This window comes from Gigantopelta aegis, chromosome 7, assembly GCF_016097555.1.
Source record: "Gigantopelta aegis isolate Gae_Host chromosome 7, Gae_host_genome, whole genome shotgun sequence".
Classification (NCBI taxonomy): domain Eukaryota; kingdom Metazoa; phylum Mollusca; class Gastropoda; order Neomphalida; family Peltospiridae; genus Gigantopelta; species Gigantopelta aegis.
The window spans coordinates 32,642,662-32,666,800 of record NC_054705.1 but is presented as its reverse complement, the minus strand read 5'-3'; the positions used below and the strand labels follow the sequence as shown (position 1 = coordinate 32,666,800).

The 24,139-nt window shown below is 37.1% G+C and overlaps 2 protein-coding genes across 2 annotated transcripts in view; both read right to left on the bottom strand.

Annotated features, from left to right (window-relative positions):
• The window catches only part of LOC121377203, a 38,429-nt gene that overhangs the window by 12,025 nt on the left and 2,265 nt on the right, over positions 1–24,139 (bottom strand). The gene's annotated exons all lie outside the window — the stretch shown is intronic.
• Positions 16,892–24,139, bottom strand: part of LOC121378031 (monocarboxylate transporter 4-like) — a 30,951-nt gene continuing 23,703 nt past the window's right edge. The window contains exons 4-6 of the mRNA XM_041506127.1: positions 20,016–20,141; positions 19,444–19,526; positions 16,892–17,113 (exon numbers count right to left, since the gene is read on the bottom strand). Coding sequence (XP_041362061.1) covers positions 16,892–17,113; positions 19,444–19,526; positions 20,016–20,141 — 431 coding nt within the window. The remainder of the gene's footprint in view (positions 17,114–19,443; positions 19,527–20,015; positions 20,142–24,139) is intronic.

The window sequence follows — 24,139 nt, the reverse complement described above, 5'->3', positions numbered from 1 at the left end:
CTTGCATAAATACTTAGTATAATCATTAAATTATGCTTGTCAAACAAAACTCTAAAAGACGGTATTATCACATGTATTTCAAAGGGAAATAATCCTAAACATTTTTCTTTTAAACTGGAGATCCACTTTTGTGTTAAACTGGAGATCCACTTTTGTGTTAAATGTTTCATATAAAATTGCATCAGCTGTTATAGCACAAAGAATAAAATCAGTGATGCCAATTATAATTAGTGAAGAACAAAGATAAATAGGTGACGAAACAAGATTAATATACGACATAATGACATATACAGGAAACCAACAAGTTCCTGGTTTATTATTAATAATTGATTTCGGATAGGTGTTTCATTCAATAGACTGAGAATTTATTTATAATGTTCTTAAATACTTTGGTTTTGGTCTTTCAATACAAAAATGGATTTCTGTGTTTCATAACGACTCTCAATGTACTGAGGTCGGGACGTAGCCCATGGGCTATTTCTCGTTCCAGCCAATGCACCACGACTGGCATATTAAAGGCCGTTGTAGCCCATGAAGTGGCGACAGCGGGTTTCCCTTCTCAATGTCTGTGTGGTCCTTAACCATATGTTTGACGCCATATAACCGTGCGTCGTAAAAAAATAAAACATTTCCTTTTTTTCCTCAATCTACTGTTCTTGTTACTAGTTTTGCTTCATCATTTGTTAAATTAGAAACAGGTCGTCGTTGAGAGGACCCGATATCTCCATATAGTTTTCTCATTTGTGATGAGATCCTCAACAGGATGTTTTAAAAAAAATAGATATAAAAGGTATAACAGAAGTGGAAACACTGAATCTTTGTCAACTCAATTTGCAGATGATACAACAGTAATTTTAGATGGAACAGAAAAAAGCCTCTAAGCAGTTCTAAATACATTACAGAGTTATGCAAGATTTACAAATAAACTAAATTCCATTAAAAAAAAAGATATAAGATGCTTGGTCCAGTAAAATGTTAACACCATTAGGTAGAAATATAATATTAAAGAGCTTGATTTTACTAAAACTAAATAAGTATTCCTAATCCACTTAGTGATGTTACTGAAAGTATTCAGCGACAGTTGTTTCCCTTTATGGAATGGAAAACCTGATAAAATAAAAACACGTATGTGTCAAAAACTATAAAAAGATGGTGGCATTAAAGTTCCTATAATTGAAGACTTTATTAATGGATTTCGACTCTAAAATAGTAGAAAAATATTCTCAATATATTCATAATTATTTCTGAAAATATATATCAATATCAAGGGCTTCATGTGTTTTTAAAATGCAATTTTATTGCATTAATGGATTTCGACTCTAAAATAGTAGAACAATATTCTCAATATATTCATAATTATTTCTGGAACCATATATCAAATGGCGTAGGCTTCATATGTTTTAAGAAATGCATGTCTAAGCTTATGCCTGAAGAGATATTGCTGGAAGTAAATAGGTAAATAACTAAATTAATTAATTTAATTTAATCATAATATAAATTCTTTTATTTTCCTTTGTATTATCTTCAGAGACCGGGATAATTAGTCCTTAATTACGCATGTCGCCATCTCCAAATTCCTGGTCAGTCACCCGTGAACGAATGTAGGACAATTGCTTACCGGACAGCACATCACCGAACAATTGCTCACCGGACTATTGCTCACCAATAAAGTGAGAAATAGGACAATTGCTTACCTTTATTTTTCATTTTAATTTTAAAAAATGTATTTAAATAAAAATTTCATTTCCAGTATCAGTGGGTGTATAGAAATATCAGTTAAACACAATAAAATAACAAAATTAATTCTAAATTAACTATATTTTATTCCAATTCAGCACATCATTTCAGCATAGAAATGTCAGTTAAACACATTTTAATAAAATAACAAAACTAATTATAAAACAACTATATTTAAAACAAGTTTAGCACATCAGTTCAGTATAGAAATGCCAGTTAAACACATTTTAATAAAATAACACAACCAATTATAAAACAACTATATTTTTGAATAAGTTCAGCACATCAGTTCAGTATAGAAATGTTCAGCACAATCGAATATTGTGCGAGATGTTCTGAAGGAAATCTCCCAGTCTCCTATTTCCATCAGCAAACTCCAGACACAAATTCTGCAGTCTGCTTTGCATCTGCTGAGTGGACCTCTTCACCCTCTTCCTAGGTGGTTCACCTCGCTGATGTTGGAGGATGAGGGTGCCTGGTCTTTGCGTAGACAGTCGATAGCTGTCCACACAGAAGGGTGCTGATGGCCAACCAGCCTCTGTTCCATGATTCACAGATGTTGTTCGTTCTGGAACCATCTGCAAGGGTGGTGTCATGGATGTTCCAGAGACCTGGTGGACACATGGGCGCTATCTGACGAATACGCACCACAGCTTCACCTTCTCGCTGAACTCGTCGGAATGTCCCACTGACATAGGTCTGGTCAAAATAGTTAAACAGTTCCTCCAAATGTTCAATATCAGGGATGTTGTCACGGAGGAAAGCCATACCATCCATCACTTGGTTCAGAGGTAGAAATGCCAGACCATATATGATCCCTGCAAACATCTTGACATCTCTTTCAGTCTGATACAGTTTTGTTAGTCCAAGGTCCTGTATCTTTCTGTAGGTACTCTGGCACGAGTGGTAGAAACATCCATGTGTCCTCACGTGTTCCCCCAAGACAGATGAAACAGCTGGTATAACAGCCTTCTCAGAGTCTGTAACCACTATTTCCGGATCTGGATAGAGACCATATTCACCACACTTGTCCAGTACACATGGAAGCAGCTCTTCATAGACTGACTGGTGTTTACCACACACCAAGGCATATACACAAGACACTGCTGATGTTCCGAGTTCAACACGAATCACATAAACTTGGGTGTAGATGTTTGGTGCCATCTTGAAGTTCCCATCCATATACCAGGTCCTAGAGCGTGCCAGTAACTGAAGTGCTTGCTGCGTAGCAAACACCGTCACACGGATGTTGGCACCAGATCCATTGTCATGGATGATGAAGGGCTGGGCATCATCAGTATCACCAGTATTGGTCCATTCACCATCAATCACCAAATCGCGCTGAGATGCAGGCTCAGGAGGGAGAGTTCCACGTTTCTGCCGGCGGATGGTTCTCTTCAAAGTGTCCATTCTCCCACGTTAGCACGGGCAGTGTTGGATGCTTCCTGTAGACCAGCAGCTAGAATCTGAGCAGGTCTTGCTTTGGTGGTCAGGGCTTTCTCCCTCAGGGATGAGCGCACCTTGGCCACCTCAATAGCTGCCTCGTCAGGATCATGATCATGGATCTTATGGAAACGTACATCAGTCACATTAACATCAGTCACATTAACATCAGTGGTAACGGAGCCTTTACAGCCAGAGGACCGTTGATGCACACATTGCCACCGAATCCAGTCCTTCTTAGCTATTTTCTTAACATACATAAATCCTTCCACACAAAGCTTGCTATGACCTCTCTCTGTCTTAATAATCTCCATAATTGCTAATAAAAACAGAAACCCAATAACTATATATACCTATAATTGAAGAAGTACTCCTATGTGAGTGAGTCATGTCAATTTTACTATTTTTTGTGATGTTTCTAAAACCCTTTTTTTTTTTTAAAGCTTTCATGTATTAAGTGTAGTGATAAAAGGCTACAAAGTAACTAATTACTGAAAACAACACACACTTTTAAAGGTTTGATCTACCTAAACCAACAATAACATTAATTAAGTGAATTGTGTTATTAACATAGCTTCGAAGTTGTGCCTTTAGAAATTATATGTTTTATTAACAATAGAAAACATATCAAAGGTGACCACGACATTAGGGTGATCACGAAAAAGGAAAGTAAACAGTAATAATAATAAAGGTGAGCAATTGTCCTATTTCTCACTTTATTGGTGAGCAATTGTCCGGTGAGCAATTGTCCGGTGAGGTATTGTCCGGTGAGCAATTCTGCCGTAAAATGGTAAAACCTAGTAACTCACTTTCTTCTACTTTTGAGAAAACTGAAGAAAGGTGAAATTGTTTATGATTAAGAAAACAAATAATCACCATTAATACATGGTTGTTGAAACAGAGGGGGTTCTTGTCAGTGATTCGAAGGCAATATAATTGTTTTATGTGTCTGCATTATTAATGGCGGGAACATGACTTCCTAGGTTTTTCCATTGAAAATGTTTTACCACTAGCTATATATGTACAAAGGAAAAACCTAGTATTAGCAAAATGCTATTTATTTCAAAATTACCATTCTAAATCTAACTATTTCTAACTACATACATGTCCAGTGATTTCCTAGAACATAGTTTCTTGCAAAATCAACCCTTACTTAGGTACCAAAGCAAAACAACGGTTAGGGGTCTATTGACGCATGATTAAGATAAGACGTGAATATCTATAAAATACGATCAATGTCAACGGCAATGGCACCATAAGAACCATAAAACTAAAAAACCCAACCCATTAATAACAATTATACTAATAATTATGAACATTCAAGTTGCTAGTGCTAGACCCTTGAATACACCAGACACTTATTCTGAGTTCCAATACAAAGAGGCAGACATGGTAGCTAAACATTCGACAATGTTATCATTTTCATGCTAGAAATAATGAGAGGGGCATAAAGACCAGAAGAAAAATGAACTGTCTGTCCATTCAGACTCCAAGAGATCAGTCATATTGATAACCCATAAGGTGTCCCGAACAGGTATAACTAGATTAATCTACCGATTCAATTAAGTCATTGACTTCCCTCTCTAGTAAATCAACCCAGAATTGTTTTTTAGCTTAGGGGCACGAAAATTAGGCACACCACTATATAAAAAATTAATTGGTAATTTTTTTTAATTATTATTATAAATTTATTACAAATGCATCTGACATTTAAACTTTTTTTTTTTTTTTAAATGTAACATTTACTAAAAATGAATTTAAAAGTGAAGCCAGGTAAAATATGTAATGTTCATTGTCTACGAAGCCAAAATGATAGCATTTTATCGTCGACCATCATTCTAAACAGTAAACAAACTAAATGTTTCTTTACACTTACCATTTGTCACTGTTGCATCTAATTTTACAACCTTCTGCAGGGCTAGTGCAAGAAGCCTCTAGCCACGACTGTATTCATTCATTTTCACCTTTTTAATTCAACCAAAACCGTACTTTAATCAACAAGTTAAATTGCCATGCCTAAAACATAGGAGGCTGACATCTTGGATTTTAATTAGTAATGCTGTAATCTGACTGGTTGTTTGAGTTACTAGGTTTTTCCATTGTAATCCTTTGAATTTTATGACTTACTAACTATTGCCATGTGCAAGACAACGTAAATGGCGCACCAATTTGCAATGTAGCATTGACAAATAGCTTGGGCAAATACTAGTAAGTCAAAAAATGTAATTATCTGAAACTTTATAAAATAGTGAGTTACTAGGTTTTTCCATTGTACGGCAGAATTGTCCGGTGAGCAATTGTCCGTACTTCCCCGTGAACGCATGTTGCCAAGCATGTGGCCTCTGTTTTGACAGGGCGACTTTGATGTCGCTCCAGACACACAACCAGGGCGAAGTCGGCGAGATCAAGGCGAAGTTTGGGCTCACTTCGTCTGGTCGCGTGAGCCCTGCATATATATATATATATATATATATATATATATATATATATATATATATATTGTTCAACTACAATTCAAGTCAGCTGATTTGTTACAGTTCAGGGCAGCTTATGTCAATATTACGGTCCACGACTCTTTTTATTACATTATTACAGTTTATGTCAATATTACAGTACACGACTCTTTTTGTTACAGTTTATGTCAATATTACAGTCCACGACTCTTTTTGTTACAGTTTATGTCAATATTACAGTCCACGACTCTTTTTGTTACAGTTTATGTCAATATTACAGTTCACGACACTTTTTTATTACAGTTTAAGCCAGTATATTACAATAATACAACCCAGGACGCTTTTTACTACAATTTAAGCCAGTATATTACAATCTATGAGGAAGTATGGAAATGTTTTATTTAACGACGCACTCAACACATTTTATTTACGGTTATATGGTGTTGGACATATGGTTATGGACCACACAGATATTGAGAAAGCAAACCCGCTGTCGCCACTTCATGGGCTACTCTTTTCGATTAGCAGCAAGGATTTTTTTATATGCACCACCCCACAGACATGGTAGTAAAATACCACGGCCTTTGTTACACCAGTTTTGTAGCACTGACTGGAACAAAAAATAGCCCAGTGAGCCCACCGACGGGAATCGATCCTGAATCCTAGATCCTAAATCAATCGCGCATCAGGCAAGCTATGTACCCTTACAGTCTATGAGATACTTTTTCATTACAATTTAGCCCATTTGAACTTATTTTCGTGCTTATATCCAGTTACGGTTCAAGCACGCTGTCCTGGGCACACGCCTCAGATATCTGGGCTGTCTATCCAGAACAGTGGGTTAGTTGTCAGTTGGTTAGTGGTTATTAAAAGAGAAGAAGGTGTAGTGGCCTTACACCTATCCAGTGAGCACTTAGGAACTCGTTGTAGGTTGGAGCCGGTACAGGTCTGCGAACCCTGTACCTACCAGCCTGTAGTCCGATGGCTTAAAGGGACATTCCCGAGTTTGCTGCATTGTAAGATGATTCCGACTAATAAAATATTTCTACTATTAAACTTACATATTAAATATATGTTCCTGTTTAGAATATCAGTGTTTGTATATTCAATGTGTTTCTGGTCGTCTTAATATTTGTAGGAAGCCCAAACTGGATTTTGTCTTCAAATAATGTCGTACTTTAGTAAACTTAAAGTAAAGCAAGGCTAGTGCAAATTCTAGAAGCCCTGACCTTCGCATATACTGAACAGTTTACATTTGTTTACATTTGTGTGAACATTCTACTTGAATTTATCCTGCAGCCACTGTTTCTATTGACATATTATGATGACCGATTAAAGCAAAGTCATAAACGTATACTACCAGATTATGACTTTTGACATCATTCATATGACGTCACACGCATAGCTACATTACAATTCATTTGACCTCTAGGTCGTCGTACACTGTGGCAGAAATAACAGAAATAATAGCTTTTCCCCTTCATTTTTATGGTCTGCAGGAAAAAAATAATAACTAGTTACTGACGTCGGATATCTGCTTTATCCTGTTCAGGCCGAATGAGAAATTGCCATTCTTACCTTCACAGGATAAAGCAGATATCCGACGTCATTAACTAGTTATTCTCTATATACAGTGTCACTTGAGCATCTTATCAATTTTAGCAACTTCTCAGGAGTCAGTAATATATCAGGAACGGTAGCTGATAGAAGAGAGTTAGAAGTCATTTGTCGTGATCAGTCATATTCGACTGGGTCTAATGCTCGTGGATTTGGTTCTAAAGAATTTATATTTTCATCGAGGTCGTCTTAAGTGGGATTAGTTTGACACCCAAATAGCCGATGTACTTTTGTGTGCTGGGGTGTCGTTAAAACAAACATACATTACTTAACTCATTCATTCATTCATTCATTCATAAGCGGGAGGAAGATTTCGGTCAACTTTAGACTAACATTATGGCTGACCATAGCATGCTAAAGTAGCCAACTGACTGACCACACCATACCATACCACACCACACCACACCACACCACACCACACCACACCACACCCATACCACACCCATACCATACCATACCACACCAAGTAACCAACTTGGTTTGATTTGTAACCTATGACGGAGGTATACTAATATTGCCCATATAGTTGAGGAAGGAAGGAAATGGTTTATTTAACGACCTACCCAACACATTTTATTTACAGTTATATGGTGTCGGACATATGGTTAAGAACCACACAAATATTGAAGGAGGAAACCCGCTGTCGCCACTTCATGGGCTACTCTTTTCGATTAGCAGCAAGGGATGCTTTATATGCACCATACCATATACAGGATAGCACATACCACGGCCTTTGATGTACCAATCGTGGTGCACTGACTGGAGTGAGAAATAGCCCAATGGGCCCACTGACGGGGATCGATCCCAATCCGACCGCACATCAAGCGAGCGCTTTACCACTTGGCTATGTCCCGCCCCATATAGTCGAGAGTATGCAAACCAGACCGTACCACTTTTATTACTACATTCTTTCTAATGCCAATCAAACTTTAGATAATCATTTTATTGAAGTATTTGTCTTTTAAAACAAACAAATAAAAAATTCATGTCTTCATCATATTTGGTTACAGATATATAGCACTTTGTTAATTTTCAAATTCTTTGGCGGCCATCGTAAATATTTTATATTGGGCAAGGGTGACAACTCTACACCCACTTATATATCACTACATGCATCCAAAATATAAATAAACGCCAATAAAACAACAAGAACAACACTTTAACTGAGAATTTTGGGCTATGTCCCTCTTGCTGCCGGAATATATTAGAAACCAACTTCATTTCACTACTAGTGTTGCTAAGCCTGTATAAAACATACTGACGTTTAGTGAGACTGAATGTCAGTACTGTGGCCTGACTACCAGTCAAATGGTTAACGTGACAGTGGTTAAGCCATCGGACTACAGGCTGGTAGGTACAGGGTTCTCAGCCCGGTACCGACTCCAACCCAGAGCGAGTTCTTAAAGGCTCAAATGGGTAGGTGTAAGGCCATTGCACCCTCTTCTCTCTCACTAACCACTAACCAACTAACAACTAACCAGCTGTCCTGGGCAGACAGCCCAGATAGCTGAGGTGTGTGCCCAGGACAGCGTGCTTGAACCTTAATTGGATATAAGCTCGAAAAATAAGACACACAAAGAGTAATGCAGACCTTGCTTTACAAACTGAAGGTGTCCTCAATGCAAGTCTTATAGAAACACTAATGAGTGTGTGGTCCATTCAGCCATCGGACTACAGGCTAGTAGGTACAGGGTTCGCAGCCCGGTGCCGGCTCCAACCTAGAACGCGTTCTTAAGTTCTTAAGGGTTCAATGGGAAGGTGTTAGGCCACTACACCCTCTTCTCTCTCACTAACCACTAATGACTAACAACTAACCACTGTCCTGGACAGACAGCCCAGATAGCTTAGGTGTGTGCCCAGGACGAAAATAAGTTGAAATAAAAACTGAAACGCTATCCATGTCTGTGTGGTCCCTTATTTCTTTTTATCAGTATACTTTATTCGTGCATTCAAGACACACACAGAGTAATGCAGACCTTGCTTTACAAACTGATACGCTTGAAGGTGTCTTCAGTGCAAATCTTATAGACAAACCAATGAATGTGGTATCCATTCAGAGGAGATGGCTGAAAAAGGAGTACTCGAGAATGACACTGGTGATTTGATTTGTGTCGATTGTAACACTGACCTAAATTACCGGCCTACGTGGTGCAGTGGTTAAAGGGACATTCCTGAGTTTGCTGCATTGTAAGATGTTTCCGACTAATAAACTATTTAAACGATTAAACTTACATATTACATATATTTTCTTGTTTAGAATATCAGTGTCTGTATATTCAATGTGTTTCTGGTCGTCTTAATATTTGTAAGAAGCACAAACTGGATTATGTCTTAAAATAATTTCGTACGTACGAACAAATTATATTTTAGGAAATAAAATGAAATTTAACCTAGTACAAATATTAGAACGATCAGAAACACGTTTAATATACAGTCACTGATATTTTATGCAGAGGAAGAATATTATTTTATTGACCTTAAGCTTAACAGCTCTTCGGTTCAGCAATAAATACATTACATCATGGTGAACAAATAACAAAGAGTAAAACAAAATATACAAATATTAGGAAAATGCAAACAATGTAAGTTGATCTAAATATAAGTATTTCTCAGATTTGCGGCACTGTATAAATATTTTCCAAAATGTCGTAACTGCTTAGTGTTATTAATTTTAAACAATGAAATAAGTTTAAACACAAAAAGGTTTTTCCAATAATAAGCTTTGATATATTGTTTTCTTAGATCGTTACATAATGGGAAAACCAACACAATCAAAGCATGTTCTTTTAGAACGGTCAGTAGTGTTATATCTACCGGTCTCGATAGCTAAATTGTGAGATGACAAACGGAATTTAGTAATACATTTTCTAAAATGTGCAGGTATAAATTTGGACAAATAATATTGCAGTGAATAGACATCGATCAGGTATTTATAACAAGTACATTTTGGTGATGCAAATATCTGACTTCAAAGCAAATGTTGTGATTGATCTAATAATCTTTGTCTAATATTAGGTAAATATCATCTATGTGTTGATTAATCCAGAATTCTCCGAACCCTAACTTAAACAAATCATGCTTTACACGATAAGCCCAGTTTTGTTCGCTATATTTCTCAACACAATCATAGATATGAGTAGCAAGGTTTCAATATACAATTATTTGTCTTAAGAATTATGTGCCAATATCTTATCATATTAAATAATCTGTAGACTCTTAATGGTACACGGCCAAGTTCAGCATAAATCATCGAATTATTTGTGGATCGTTTAGTACCAAGTAATCTTTTTAAAAAATCAACATGAACTCTTTCGACAGCGTGTTCTTTATGATAGCCCCAGATCTCAGATGCATAACATAAAATACTAATAATATAACAATCAAACAATCAGAGTATTGTTTCAGTATTTAAATATAATGAATTCATTTTAGAGCAAAACGCAAAAGCGGCTTTTCTACCTTGATCCGCTAAATGTTTTTCTGCAACTGTAAACATATTATTATAATAGAAAATAAATCCAAGATATGAAAATTTATCCACAGTTTCTATCAGTTTATTATTATAATATAACTTATCTGCACTACTAATTGTCCCACCATTTCTAAACACTATTGCTTTTGATTTTTCTATGTTAACTTCCATTCCCCATTTCTGTGAATATTCAAAAAGACAATCCAACATTTGCTGTAGACCATTGACAGTTTCGGAAAACAGTACCAAATCATCAGCATACAACAGTAAGAATAAAGTAATATTTGCATATTCATATGGTGTACATCCTTTTTTCAATTAAGTTCATTTCAATCTAATTAATAAAGATAGCAAATAATATAGGTGATAACACCATAATTAGTCAAATAGAGATAAAAGCGACTGAAATATACAGTATTTAAATTCTCAAAATACATTGTTTCACTGACCTTTAAGCACTCACGCCAGCACTGCCCTCGGGAGCACGCTTCACGCTCACGAAAAATCACTCATCTGAATCAGTTATTAGCTCGTGTACTTTTTATCTATAGCTTTACTAATGCCCGGCGCAGACGAGCGTTTTTTAACGCATGCGTCTTGCGTTAAAAAAACGCATTCGGTCAACATCTGATATTTCCCTAACATCAGTTAGTAAGTTGAATTAGATAGGTGTCAGGACGTTTCGGCCTCAGTACATGTTCGGCCCCAAACCGTTTCGGCCCCTAATGCAATATGCGGCGATCTAGTGTTCGTGTATACAGATATATGCTGTAATTGGTATAGTAACACTTTAGATGGTCACATACACCGGTAATAATATAAATAAAATACAAATTTGTAACATTAATTTGTCGAATAATATTCATTGCGCGCGCGCGCGCGCGCGCATAAATACAATAGGCCTACATACATAATATACACCGTGACACGCACACACATACACACATAAACATGTACGTCATCGCGTTCATGTAGAATGTCACTGATAAATGATATGGTGATAAAATAAGGAAGCGAAACTTACGTTTCATATTTGTATATTACGTTTTAACATTGTTTCACTAACGATTCAAGCGGTAGAGAGTGATACAAGACAGAACTTACCTAACCCACGATGCCATCACAAACAACTCAGACTAGGTTCAGGAATTGTGCATCCATATGTGTTTTTGCTGTTTCTTTTTAAATGCTAGAACACTGATATGTGTGCCTAGGACAGCTTGGTTGAACTTTAATGGGATATAAGCACGAAAATAAAGTTGAAATGAACTGAGCTAGAACATGTCTTAATGATGCTACTTTCAATTTACCTACCCGCATCGGTGGCGCAGTGGTTAAGTCATCGGTATCCAGGCTGGTGGGTACTGGGTTCGAATCCCAATCGAGGCATGGGATTTTTAATCCAGATACCGACTCCAAACCCCGCGTGAGTGCTCCGCATGGAAAAGATTCTTTGTGATCGTACTTAATTTCTGTACACATGTAACCCCTACTGACGTCAAACTTCCAATTCTAGCCACATGTAAAGCGCCCCTATTATGGGAAGGGTCTATATGGAAATATAATTAAGTAGAACAAATGAAAAACAATTTATTGCAATTTATTAAATTGTATTTACACAAGCAAGAAAATCAGTTCATTTTCATTTTTGGATTAACAAAGCTAAATACAGTTTTGGTTGGTTGGCTCTTATTTATTCTTTAACACTCGGATATTATGTTCAATTAATTTTTTTTTAATAATAATCACAAAAAGAGAGAAAGAAAGAAAGAAAGAAAGAGAACGAGAGAAAGAAATTAAAGTACTTATAGGCCGTCCGCTAAGCTCCGAATTGTGGCTAGAAATGAAGTTTCGTTCCACATATCGGGGGTCTAAAAAATCTTTGTGTTTTTGGCAAGATAAATACATTATCTATCACAGAAAAAAAGTTTACCAAGATATTTCCTGCAGTTTGTTTTTAAATGATGTCAAAAGGAGACCCCCCTCTGACCAAATTTAGGATTTGTTTTTAGAGGGGTGGGTAACTAAAACGGATCTAACTCTGTAACTATAACACATAGAACAACATGTGACCACTCAAAACATTTGTATTAGAGTCCTCTATACAATGCAATAACCAGAGGTCAAAATGTCATAAAAACGTTTAAAATTTGAAATTTTGGGTATGCCCTAATAAAATTAAATTTCAGAAAAGTTATTGCTCCTTATACAATTTAACTGCCTTAATTCTATAGAAACATAGTATTGAAATACATTTAAGTGTTAAAAATCAACTCTGAATGTGTTTCAACCCATAATATATAAAGTGAATAGTTGTACTATTTTAAAATACACCAAAACTAAAAATATTTGTAATAATAAATTTAAATCAAGAGCTATGGTAAATGCATTTTTAATGGAAGTAACCAGGTATATTTCTAAAGAGTTAATAATCTGTACTATTCAAAAAGTCAATCCAGGAGGGTAGTCAGTGGTCGACAAGGTCAAACATAGAGGTCAAAGGTCAATTAAGTGCAAAACAATTTTTTTTTCACTGAAATGCTTTTTTTGTGCAAACTTTCTTGATAGAAGTGGTCTGGATACTTCTCTTGTCCCTGTAATATATAATTTGACAATATATATTTGAAGTTATTGAAAATTATGAAGAATCTCGTAGATGAAAAGGCAAATAACTCGGGTTGACTTTTAAGAAATTGCAGTCCATCTTATATATCAGATTGTGATATTACTGATATGAAGATTTGAGATGTTTAATTATTTTAAATGGTCTAATCACTTTGAATAGGTACTAGTACCTATTAGTACCATAGTTCTAACTCCTTATAGGCCTGCATTTAAAAAAAAAAAATTAATTAGCTGTGAAATGCACTGTGCAGGCGTTTTTAGCTTATGTTTCTGCTTTCTCACAACTGTTCTGCACATATTTACATTTGTATTACCTGTTAAAGGAAATACCGTCAAATAATGTATATTTATGTATTTGTATAGGTTTTAGTCCATCTCATCACCACTATCATCAGCATCATCATCAGAAAACACATCATCCTGAGCCTCATCTTTCCGATTGGTGCAGTTACAACATTTACACAAATCTGTGCATGACAGCCTGGCTGACTGGCACAAACACCTATTTGTGGAGCACATTCCAGTCTTACATTTACAATTAACTGACAAAAGAACAGCTTCTGGGGCAGGGTCTTTGGTCATACAGTTGATTGATATTTATCCAGCTTTTACAACCCAACCATGGCTGTTGGGTGATGGAGCAGATATTGACTGTTAAGAGATCTTCTGTGTATGGCTGCTTGGTAATTGGCCCTCTTGCAGTGCTGCTGAAGTGCATCTTGTGTGGGTGGCATTCTCTGTTCTGATGTTCTTGCAAGACAAAAGACTTTGTACCTGGCTTCATTTACACTTGATATGGACTGGCCATATAACCGACACACAAATCTTTCCATTACAAGCAAAACTTTATCATTCAATGTGAAATGTTTCCAAGAAACCTTCCACAAATTCATCAGATTCATTTGCTAAGTCAAATGCCCTCTTTTTCCCTTTCCCATAGAACGCACTAGTTGAATCACAGCCAGAAAACACATGTATCCCAATAAGAGCCTGGCAAAATCTTGGTGACAATGCAGATTCAATTTTCTGTATGTTGATGATATGTGTACGGTTCTTCACTCCTGTGAGGAAAAACAACTGGGCATGTATTGTTTGCTTCAAGCTCAATGCTATTATGGCAACATCTGGACTTGTGATGATAACAGCACTGTGCTCTGCAGAGGCATGAAGAGCATGAAGCAGTAGTCTAGTATCGGCTTCTTCGTGGTCACAATCAAGTTCAGAAACATGGCTTACTGTTGCCTTCTTGTTCTTGATATCAATCAAGTGGCATTTATCATCATGTGTATTATACAGGGCAATATCTTTCTTTGTTGCTTCAAAGTTTGCATCTTTCCAACAGTTGAATAAGAAATTGATGAGTGCTTCTTTGGTTTGTCCCACAGACACTGATGAGGTGTCTTCTGTGTTGTGCCATATATGTCTGTGATCTGAGAACCACTTGCTGCCCGTCTAGAGTGTTCTGCATTCTTAATGCTGATGCTTGGATATCAGTCAGCTACAAAATCCACCCGGGAACATTTGTACCTCATTGCCATGTTGATGACTATAGTTAAAATGTTGTCAGCAAGTTCTCCAAATGTCTCTGGAATGTTGACCATTGATTGTAGAACTGCCATGGCATCCAGAATAATCGCTGAATTTGCAGGTACACTGTCAACAAGGCAATCACCAACCTTCTTCTCAATGACATCCAACAAGGCTGATTTTTTTACTTTTGGCCATTGATCCATCTATACTTGCTAGAGGAAATGAAACTGTTCCTAATGAATAGGTAAGGATCTCTTTCAATTCAACATCACGATTTTGTGCAATGACCAGTAATTTGGCAAACAGAGCTCGATCATTCTTCAAAATGGTTACCTTCCCTGACTTGGTAGTTGATTTTTGTGGTTTTATCTGGTCACCAAAGGTTTTCAGCTTCATACGTTTAATTGGTGCGAACACATCAACTTTCTTTGATATTAGCCTGTCATTTATATAGTCTTTCACGGCCTCCTCTCCTTTTGCATTTGCATTTTTCAAATCTGATAAAACACTTTTATCAGCAACAACACCAGAACTGATGCATATCAGAGCATCTTGTTGATTATCAAAAGGATTGACCATGCTGTTGACTGTGTCAGTGATAGCAGTGACTGATGCTTCATCCGATTTGATTCTTGTCTTGTCAATGTCTTTCGATGTTCGTGTTTCTGAAGTTATGCCTGCAAGAGTCTCACGCTGTCTGCTAATAGCAGACCGTTGTGTTTGAGAAAGAATCCAACGTTGTACTGCACTGCGATTTAGCGTAATTCCTCTCAAAACACATTTAGTCTTCGAGTCCCTGTTGACTGTCTGCTCAATTGCCTGATCACATGCTATCGAAGAGAAGGGGTATCTGTCCTGTCGCTGCACTGTCCAATTTCCCTTTGTACACGGCTCTTGGTGACATTCAGGATGTGTTGTTGGAAGATTGATCATCTCCAGCCAGTATGTTGGCAAATAGCGGACATAGTTCATTCGGTCATAGGAAAAAAACCAAGGCATCATTAGTCTAACAGCTGCAAGATGAAGGTCCCAGTTTGATTCTCGGGTTGCTCTTATGAATGTCAAAATCAACTGAGTCATGTCAAGGTACGAACTCCAGAGTTCAAAGGTGGCATTCAGCTTACTTTGTGTGGTAATGTAGACATTGTATGAATCCATTAATGTGTTGAACTCTTCAGACTCTAGCAAAGCAAGTAATTCACTGGAATAATATGCTTCCTCCATTTTGTCAGCCAAGACAATGCACTGCTGTGTCATCTGTTCTTCCGGAAGAGAGTCCAGAAATCCCCTGAAGCGTAGTCTTTCCAAAGCTTCATAAAAGAGTTTGTGAGCCACAATTTCTGCCTCGATCAGAATGTCTTGCAAACCAGCATCTTTAAAGCGTTTTCCAAGGATACTGAAGAATGACATGCATGTGTGGAATTCGCCTAAACGCATAACAATGCGGTGTGTGTATGTTTCGTCATTCCACCTAATCTGTTGGGCTTTGGCATAAATTGCTTGATCGAAAACTAATACAATGTGTTGCATCTGTAGCTTGTTTGCCATGTCCAGACTTTTCTTCAACACAGTGTTTACTGTGCTCATTTCAGTTGGTGATGATTCAATGACAGGCATGTAATATATTGCCGACTTCTGTAATGGACCATCTTCTTGAAGATGTATGTTGAAGCCACGCCAGCCTGGAATTTTTGGTTCATCGCTCTGTGTGTATTTCAGTATGACATAGAATAAACCCGTTTTTCTGGCATGGACAACCATTTCCTTGACGTTGCCATCTGCAGGTCATGGTCACTAACTGTAAGATCTTCTGGGCCATGTCTCTTTTTTTGATGATAGACTTCTATCTGGCATGGTGGTGGATTCAGAGTATGTTGTCCTTTTTTGATGACTGCTGTCCTGTTCCCTTCATCTGAGGTGGTTGGCTTACTCTGTATCATGATGCCATTCGTATGGTGGGTTGTACCAGCACCAGATTTGGTTTCCTCTCCAAAGTCTATATTGTCCCAAACCATTACAGTGGGTGTTTGCTTTTCAAAACCTTTGGGAATGTCTCCACCTGTCTCAAGTTGGAGTTGGGCCAGGCTTGTCTCATAACCAACAATGAAGCACAGTGGCCAAATCTATTCAGAATATCTAACAGCTGACAAGAACCAATCAAATGTTGGACTGTGAGACCCAAGGCTAAAGATTTTGGAGTTTGTCTTCTTCCATTTGATGCCAGATAAACAACATCCTGACAAATAGACAACAGATTTAAATGAATACTCTCGGGAACACTAACCCTCTCTGAAATAGAAAGCTCTTCTGAGACTCCAATGCTCCAAGCAAGTAAGTTGTACAGTTCCACAGGAACAACTGATTCACATGATTCAATGTTCATAGTATCTGATGTTGGTGGCCATGGGGTTTCCATTCGAGGTTGTTCTTTAATAGCTCTTTGAAGAATGACACTTGTTTCATATAAGGTTTGCATGGAACTAAAAGCACTGCTTCTGGCTTGTAGACCTGATACAGTAGACTTCATAGGACTGCTTGCCTCAGTGTCAGAATGAATGAATGAATGAATGTTTAACGACACCCCAGCACGAAAAATACATCGGCTATTGGGTGTCAAACTATGGTAATGCAAATAAATAAAGTGATGATCAACATCAATATAAAAATTCAAGGTTTAAACAAAAACAGTGTAAAGAACTGTGCAAAAATACAAATACAAATATCACAGAATTTTACGGACACCGAATTTTATTCTAAACTTCAATTTGTGCTGTATTGGCCATTCTCAAAGAGAATGTTACACCCCTGCACCACGGTGAGGTTACAGCACGCGCAGGGGCCTCAGTGTCAGTGTCGCTTGGTGTTAAGTCTGATCCAAGCTCACTCTCTGATTGGAATCCTTCCAGGAGATCATCAGGTGACAAGGTCTCTGTTAAGACTAGCTAGCTAACATTCTTCCGGCATGGAGAATGAAAAGTAAGTTGTGGATAGTCATTCTGAATACGTCTTTTCAGTTGATCAGTTCTGAAATTTAAATAAAATAAAGTTCAGTATTTAACAAAAAGATTCATAATCATGTAGTAAAATGGTAATACAATATGATCAAAATTAGATAATATTTATAGTCAAACATCAAAGCCAACCTGATGAAAACATGATTTCTTGCTGATACAATGTAAAAACAACAATTATAATATGTACTGCATTTCATTTCATATCTTTTGAAAATGGTCATATGTGGAATGCTGCATATATGCATCACCTCAAAATTTCACCATCCATGGAATGTCTCTGAGCACATACTACAAAAGTGCCCTACATACACCACCGAGAGAACACGATCTTGGCCAATACCGATGCATTTTAGAGACAAGCTATGGGGAAGCAAATGTGAACTGAGCAACACCACACCACACCATTCATCAGGAACATACAAATCCTCATCTAAATTGAGAGCCGTAACCAACAGTGTATGAACACAGAAGAAGAAGGAATGCTGCATCAGTTATGCTATAAATAAATTTTTATTAAACATAAAACTTTGGACATGATATATATAATAAGGATGATTATAGCCTATGTGGTGGCAGCGGGTTTCCTCTGAAGAAATGTGTCAGAATGACCATGTGTTTGACATCTAATAGCCAAAGATAAGATAAACATCAATGTGCTCTAGTGTCGTCATTAAATAAAAACAAACTTTAAAACAAAAATTATACCAAATAACAATAACAGTTAATATAATATTATTTGCTAGTGCATTAATATACATGGCATCTTCAACAAAAGTGTTTTCCAACTACACGTGTGCTGTTACCTGTATCTTGTGGCATCAGTCATTTCATGTTTGGATACAAAGCCTCTAAACAGATGTAGCAGCAATGACATTCTCAAAATCTCGTGATTTTTCAGCAGGCGAGTTACCACCACAGTCTCACAAAACAAGGCATATGCGGTTGAATACTGTTGTATTGGAACAGGTTCACTGAAATAAACAAAGTCAATTGGGTTATTCATAGTAGTTAAGTCATGTAACAATATACAAGTTAGTTTCTATATTTTTATGTTTAATGCTGATGATGCAGTACATGTACAATGGTATTTAGCATGATTATTAACCACATTTGTTGAAATACTCCTTGTAATTCCACTGTCTTCTACAGAAGTTAGATTGCAATTGTAGTAATGGTTCAGTTCATCCGATTCTGTCTTGTGGGTTTCCTCATAAATATTTATATTTAAAATTTGATTAGTCCTTATTAAAACCTAAGTACTTACATATACAAGCTCTGTGTGTATGTGAATGTATGTATGTGCATGCATGTTGTGGATGTGTGTGCATGGCATATACACGTTTGTAAGTATACATGTGAATTTAAATTCACATCATAATATTATTAATTAAGATACCATGTTTACCACTATACCAATCAACCTTCACTTTGCTTATGTTATGGGGATAATAATTTAAACAAAAAAGGGGGGGGGGGGGGGGGAATGAAAAAACCTTTTCTTCTTTCTCAGGAATCTTGTGTAATTTTTGTAGCATGAACGATGATATTTTACTTCAATAGCTACACAATCCTTGTCTCGAATGTGAAGTAGAATTGTTTCATCACACTTCTGAGTGGCTGCTTCTCGCAACTGACCTGCAATGCAAGATTATTACATGAGAGAACTGAAAACATTTCTTCCAGCCTAAACCAGTCAAAGCTGTAATATACTAATAATGGTCAGTTACAATATAATAACATCAATTTGTTTGTTGCTTTTTTTATGTAGACCAGCAGGCTTAGCCAAATCCAGTCCCCGGATGCACAGGGCTACCCGATTTATTAACGGGCAACCATATTGTTAACTGCATAAACCACATTTTAGATACCTGGTAGTCCATGGTCTGCCATTAAAATGTAAAATTGTTCCAACCATGCACACCACAATGTGACTGTCAAAATAAAAGTTATACAAGGTATGCCTAATTAAAATAATTAACTATTTAAATCATATATTTCGCAATATAAATATTTGAAAATAAGAAGAAAATGTTTCTGGTAATAACAATTTGAACAAGGGTGGTGACCAGAAGCATATTTATTTGTGTGGCCTAAAATAAAATAAAAATGTAAACAATTACTTACCAGCTGACTCAGTTTCTGCTTGTATTAGCTTGTCTTTAACTCGTTTGTGTCCAACAGTGACACATAAGTCTTTCTTCTTGCATATGATGCATAATGCTGGTAAAACACTACAGCTGGTTTCACCGACTTTTGACACAACAAAACTGGACCGGAGTTTTTTTTGGAGAGCTGACATCATTATCATCGTCATTTGATTCATTTTCTTCTGGCACTACCAATGCTGTTTTCTCACTAGGCTTTTGTGATTTCTCAATGTATATCTTGTTTGTAAACTTTTGATAACATGATTTATGATAGCCAAAGTGTACACAAGCGTCTTTTGAAAACGGAATGTCAAGTACGCCACTTCTAAAAAGATTGTTCGAAATATCACTAAGTTCGCCCGTTAATTTTGACCATTTCGTAGCACACTCGACGCATTTATCCCATGTGGTAGCTGAAAAGGTTGTCAATTTACCTTCCACACCTTGACACGCATGTATAATGCAGCGAAGCTTGCCTAGATCTTTAGATGTAGAAATGTCTTTAATTTTCCCTCTGCGCGCAGCCATGTTGTATTCCTGCCCGCACAGGGGATTCCCCACTTTTTGTTGACATTTATAGCCGTTATGAGTGCGATTTTTGCAATGCACGTTTGTATATAGTTCCCATTTTCAGTTTGAATTATAAAAAAAACTGCAGGAAAAAAATTGGTAAACTTTTTTTCTGTTATAAATAAGATGTTTGTCTAGCCAAAAACATAAAAATTAGTTAGACCCCTGATAGGTGGAACGAAACTTCACGTTTTTCTGTTCAGCGGACGGCCTATTACGATAAAATTTAATAACAAAACACAAGTGACTGAATAATTTGATTTATAAAACAACAATAACCGGGGCCGAAACGACTAGGGATATGGGGCCGAAACGACTAGGGTTATGGGGCCGAAACGACTAGGGTTATGGGGCCGAAACGTCTGGGGCCAAATGTGTAGCGGGACCGAAACGTCTCGATGATGATGATAACTAGTTTAACGTGCCCATATACCACTAGGGTTTCGAACACGCCCATCCAGAGTCCGACCTCCGATAAGATGATGATGATAACTAGTTTAACGTGCCCATCTACCACTAGGGTTTCGAACACGCCCATCCAGAGTCCGACCTCCGATAAGATCGGTGGCCTGACTCGGGATGTGCGTGTGTGGGGGGGGGGGGGGGGGGGGGGGGGTAGTGTTGAAAATAGGCAGAATTTTGAAAACAGCAATTAGTAAAAAGGCTAATAGAATAAATTTTTCAAAAAGAAAAAAATTACAAGCCAAAAATAAAAAGAATTGACTGCTCGGCCGAATATTTATATAATTTGGAGCATTTTAGAAGGACAGTTCAAAAATAAATAAGAGAAAGAAGAGAGGATCGGACTATTTAATAATATTTAAAAAAAAAAGTAATTTCGACATAAAATTTTGAACGAAGGTCTAAATGTTTATATGTCCACGTGAGTGGCCTCGTTAAGGCCGTTAGGATGTGGAGGCCCTAAAACCATTTCGAACTCTGCGTTGTTTCGCCCTTAGTCCTATTCACCCAGGGTTGGTTCGCTCTAAATCCCATTCGTACCGAGTCGTTTCGCCCCACAAAATAAATATATTTATTATAGATCTGAAGTATTTTTTTCTTCTGTTTATTCATTATTCATTACCAAATATTAGGTAATTTTCTGTCTTTGGATATTAATGCTTTATCAGCTGTTTACTTTCTGTCAGCTGAAGCTAGGCGAAATCAACATACCGTACTCGGCGTTTTAACCTCAGCTAGGGTATGTAGTGTATTTAATAAGAAACCACAGCACATGAGTAGTATGCAGTGTGACTGTTCATAAATTAATTATTAATGTGAATACATTGTCTGTATATTATCTAATGCCTGTACGTATTTCATGTATATGGCTTGAGCAAATGATACTGGAAATAAACAAATTTATAATATTATTTTTATCTGTAAATATAAACACGCAATGTGTGACATCTAAAAATCAATGGATATAGGACAAATCAATGAATAAATGTACTTTATTAACAAAATAAAAATTAGTGCGAATCGAAACATGGGGTAAAACGACTCGGTTAGAGGTACGAATCAACCTTGTTCAAAACGACTCGGGTGAACTAGTAATAAGGGCGAAACGACCTGTTACCATATTATTTTGTTAACTGCAAACTTAAAAAACTCATCAATGTGTTATATAATAAAATATCGGAGTGAAAGGATTTATTAGAAATTACTCCGATTGTGTGATGCAGAAGCCCTTGCCGAGGTGATGACAGCTCAGTATTTCGCCCCTGGTTTCATTGAGAACTGATCTGGTAGACGTGTTCAGAGTAACGCTTCCCGCCGAGGCCAATTGTTTGATTGGTATCACGGTTCATCGAAAAGGCACCGTGACACTAGCTGTACTTGAAAGAATGTTACCGATAGCTGCTGGCTGAACACACAAAATGACAGGTATGGCAAAGAAAGGATTGCTTCGCTATTGTCGCGATTCTCCGATCCATCTATAACTCGTTCCGCCTAAATTATTATAATCCAAAGGTTGTAATAACCAACTGCTCAAGCGCGGCAATTGTTGGTCCTTTTCGGTGGTTTTCCATTTCATATTTGATGTATCACCAGTTCGAGGGAAATATAGCTAATAATACAGACGGGACCGATAAGTTAGTTCGAGCGAAGGCTTATAGTCGACTCTGGACGTATTCGACCCATTATCAGTTAATATAAGGTTTTACCGGACAAAAAACTCGGGACTTCGTTTTTGGTTCGAGCGTTGCGGTGTGATCGACCCTTCCGAGGTCGAGCCAACGAGATTCTATATATATAATATATATATATATATATATATATATATATATATATATATATATATATATATATATATATATATATATATATTATGTCTATAATTTTATTATAGATATATAACAATTTGTTTTTATTTTCACATTCCTTGGTGGCCATCTTGAATATTATATTGATTATATCTACCATTTGCTTCAAATAATTGTTGCACTGAATTCCTTCTTTTAAAACATACAAAAAGAAAAAGAATTCATGTTTTTGAATATATCTGGCTACAGATATATAGCACTTTGCTAAAAAAAAAAAAAATTTTTTTTATATCCCAATGCCCCCTTTCCTTTCTCTCCATTTTGAATTCCATCTCATTTCTTCCCGATCTGTCTCCCCAACCGCGACAGGTGCTTGTCTCTTATGGCTATCTGTGCCACACACCTGCCATTCCCCATCAACTTTTAGCTGTGGGCTTAGTCTGATCACTTCGGGGAGTGTTCAGCAGTTACTTCTGGCATTGTTAAGAGGCACTTGTAACTACCTACTATGCACCCCTACTACCGGCGGTCGTTAGTTAGTGCCGTGTGTCAGACCAGCTTTATTAGCGGCAGAGGACGAGGATGGCAGGTGGGTGCAGGGAAATACACAATGACTGCACCCGTGCCGAAAGTTGAGACAGGTAGGCGATGGTGTGGACAGCTCGGAAGAAAGAGTCGGAAGAAACTGACAGAACGAGTCGAAACAGATTGAAATCGTTGGAGAAATTGGAAAGTTATTTTTATAATAAGATAATGAGAATGATAGGCAGAGGGTGATAGATGAGAAAGGTGAATGAATGTGTGAGTCAGCTTTGACGGGATTTGAACCACTGTCATCAGCTTGATTATCCAGCAGCTTATCCACGCACTTTGCTAATTATCAGAACCTTGGGGGCCATCTTGAATGTTTTTAATTGCTCAAGGGTGACAACTCTACACCCACCTGGATATCATCGTATATGCTCCAACGATAAATAAACAGCATTAAAAATAACTATAACCGAGAATTTTGAATTTAAGCCAAAATTGCCTCTTTGCTGTCGGACTAATACCATGTTTCCTGCCAAGGGGTTGGACGTAGCCCAGTGGTAATTATAAAGCACTGTTGGTCGGGATCGATCCCTGTCGGTGGGCACATTGGGCTATTTCTCATTCCAGCTAGTGCACCAAGACTGGTATATATCAAAGACCTTGGTATGTGCTATCCTGTCTGTGAGATGGTGCATATAAAAAAATCACTTGCTACTAATGAAAACATGTAGCG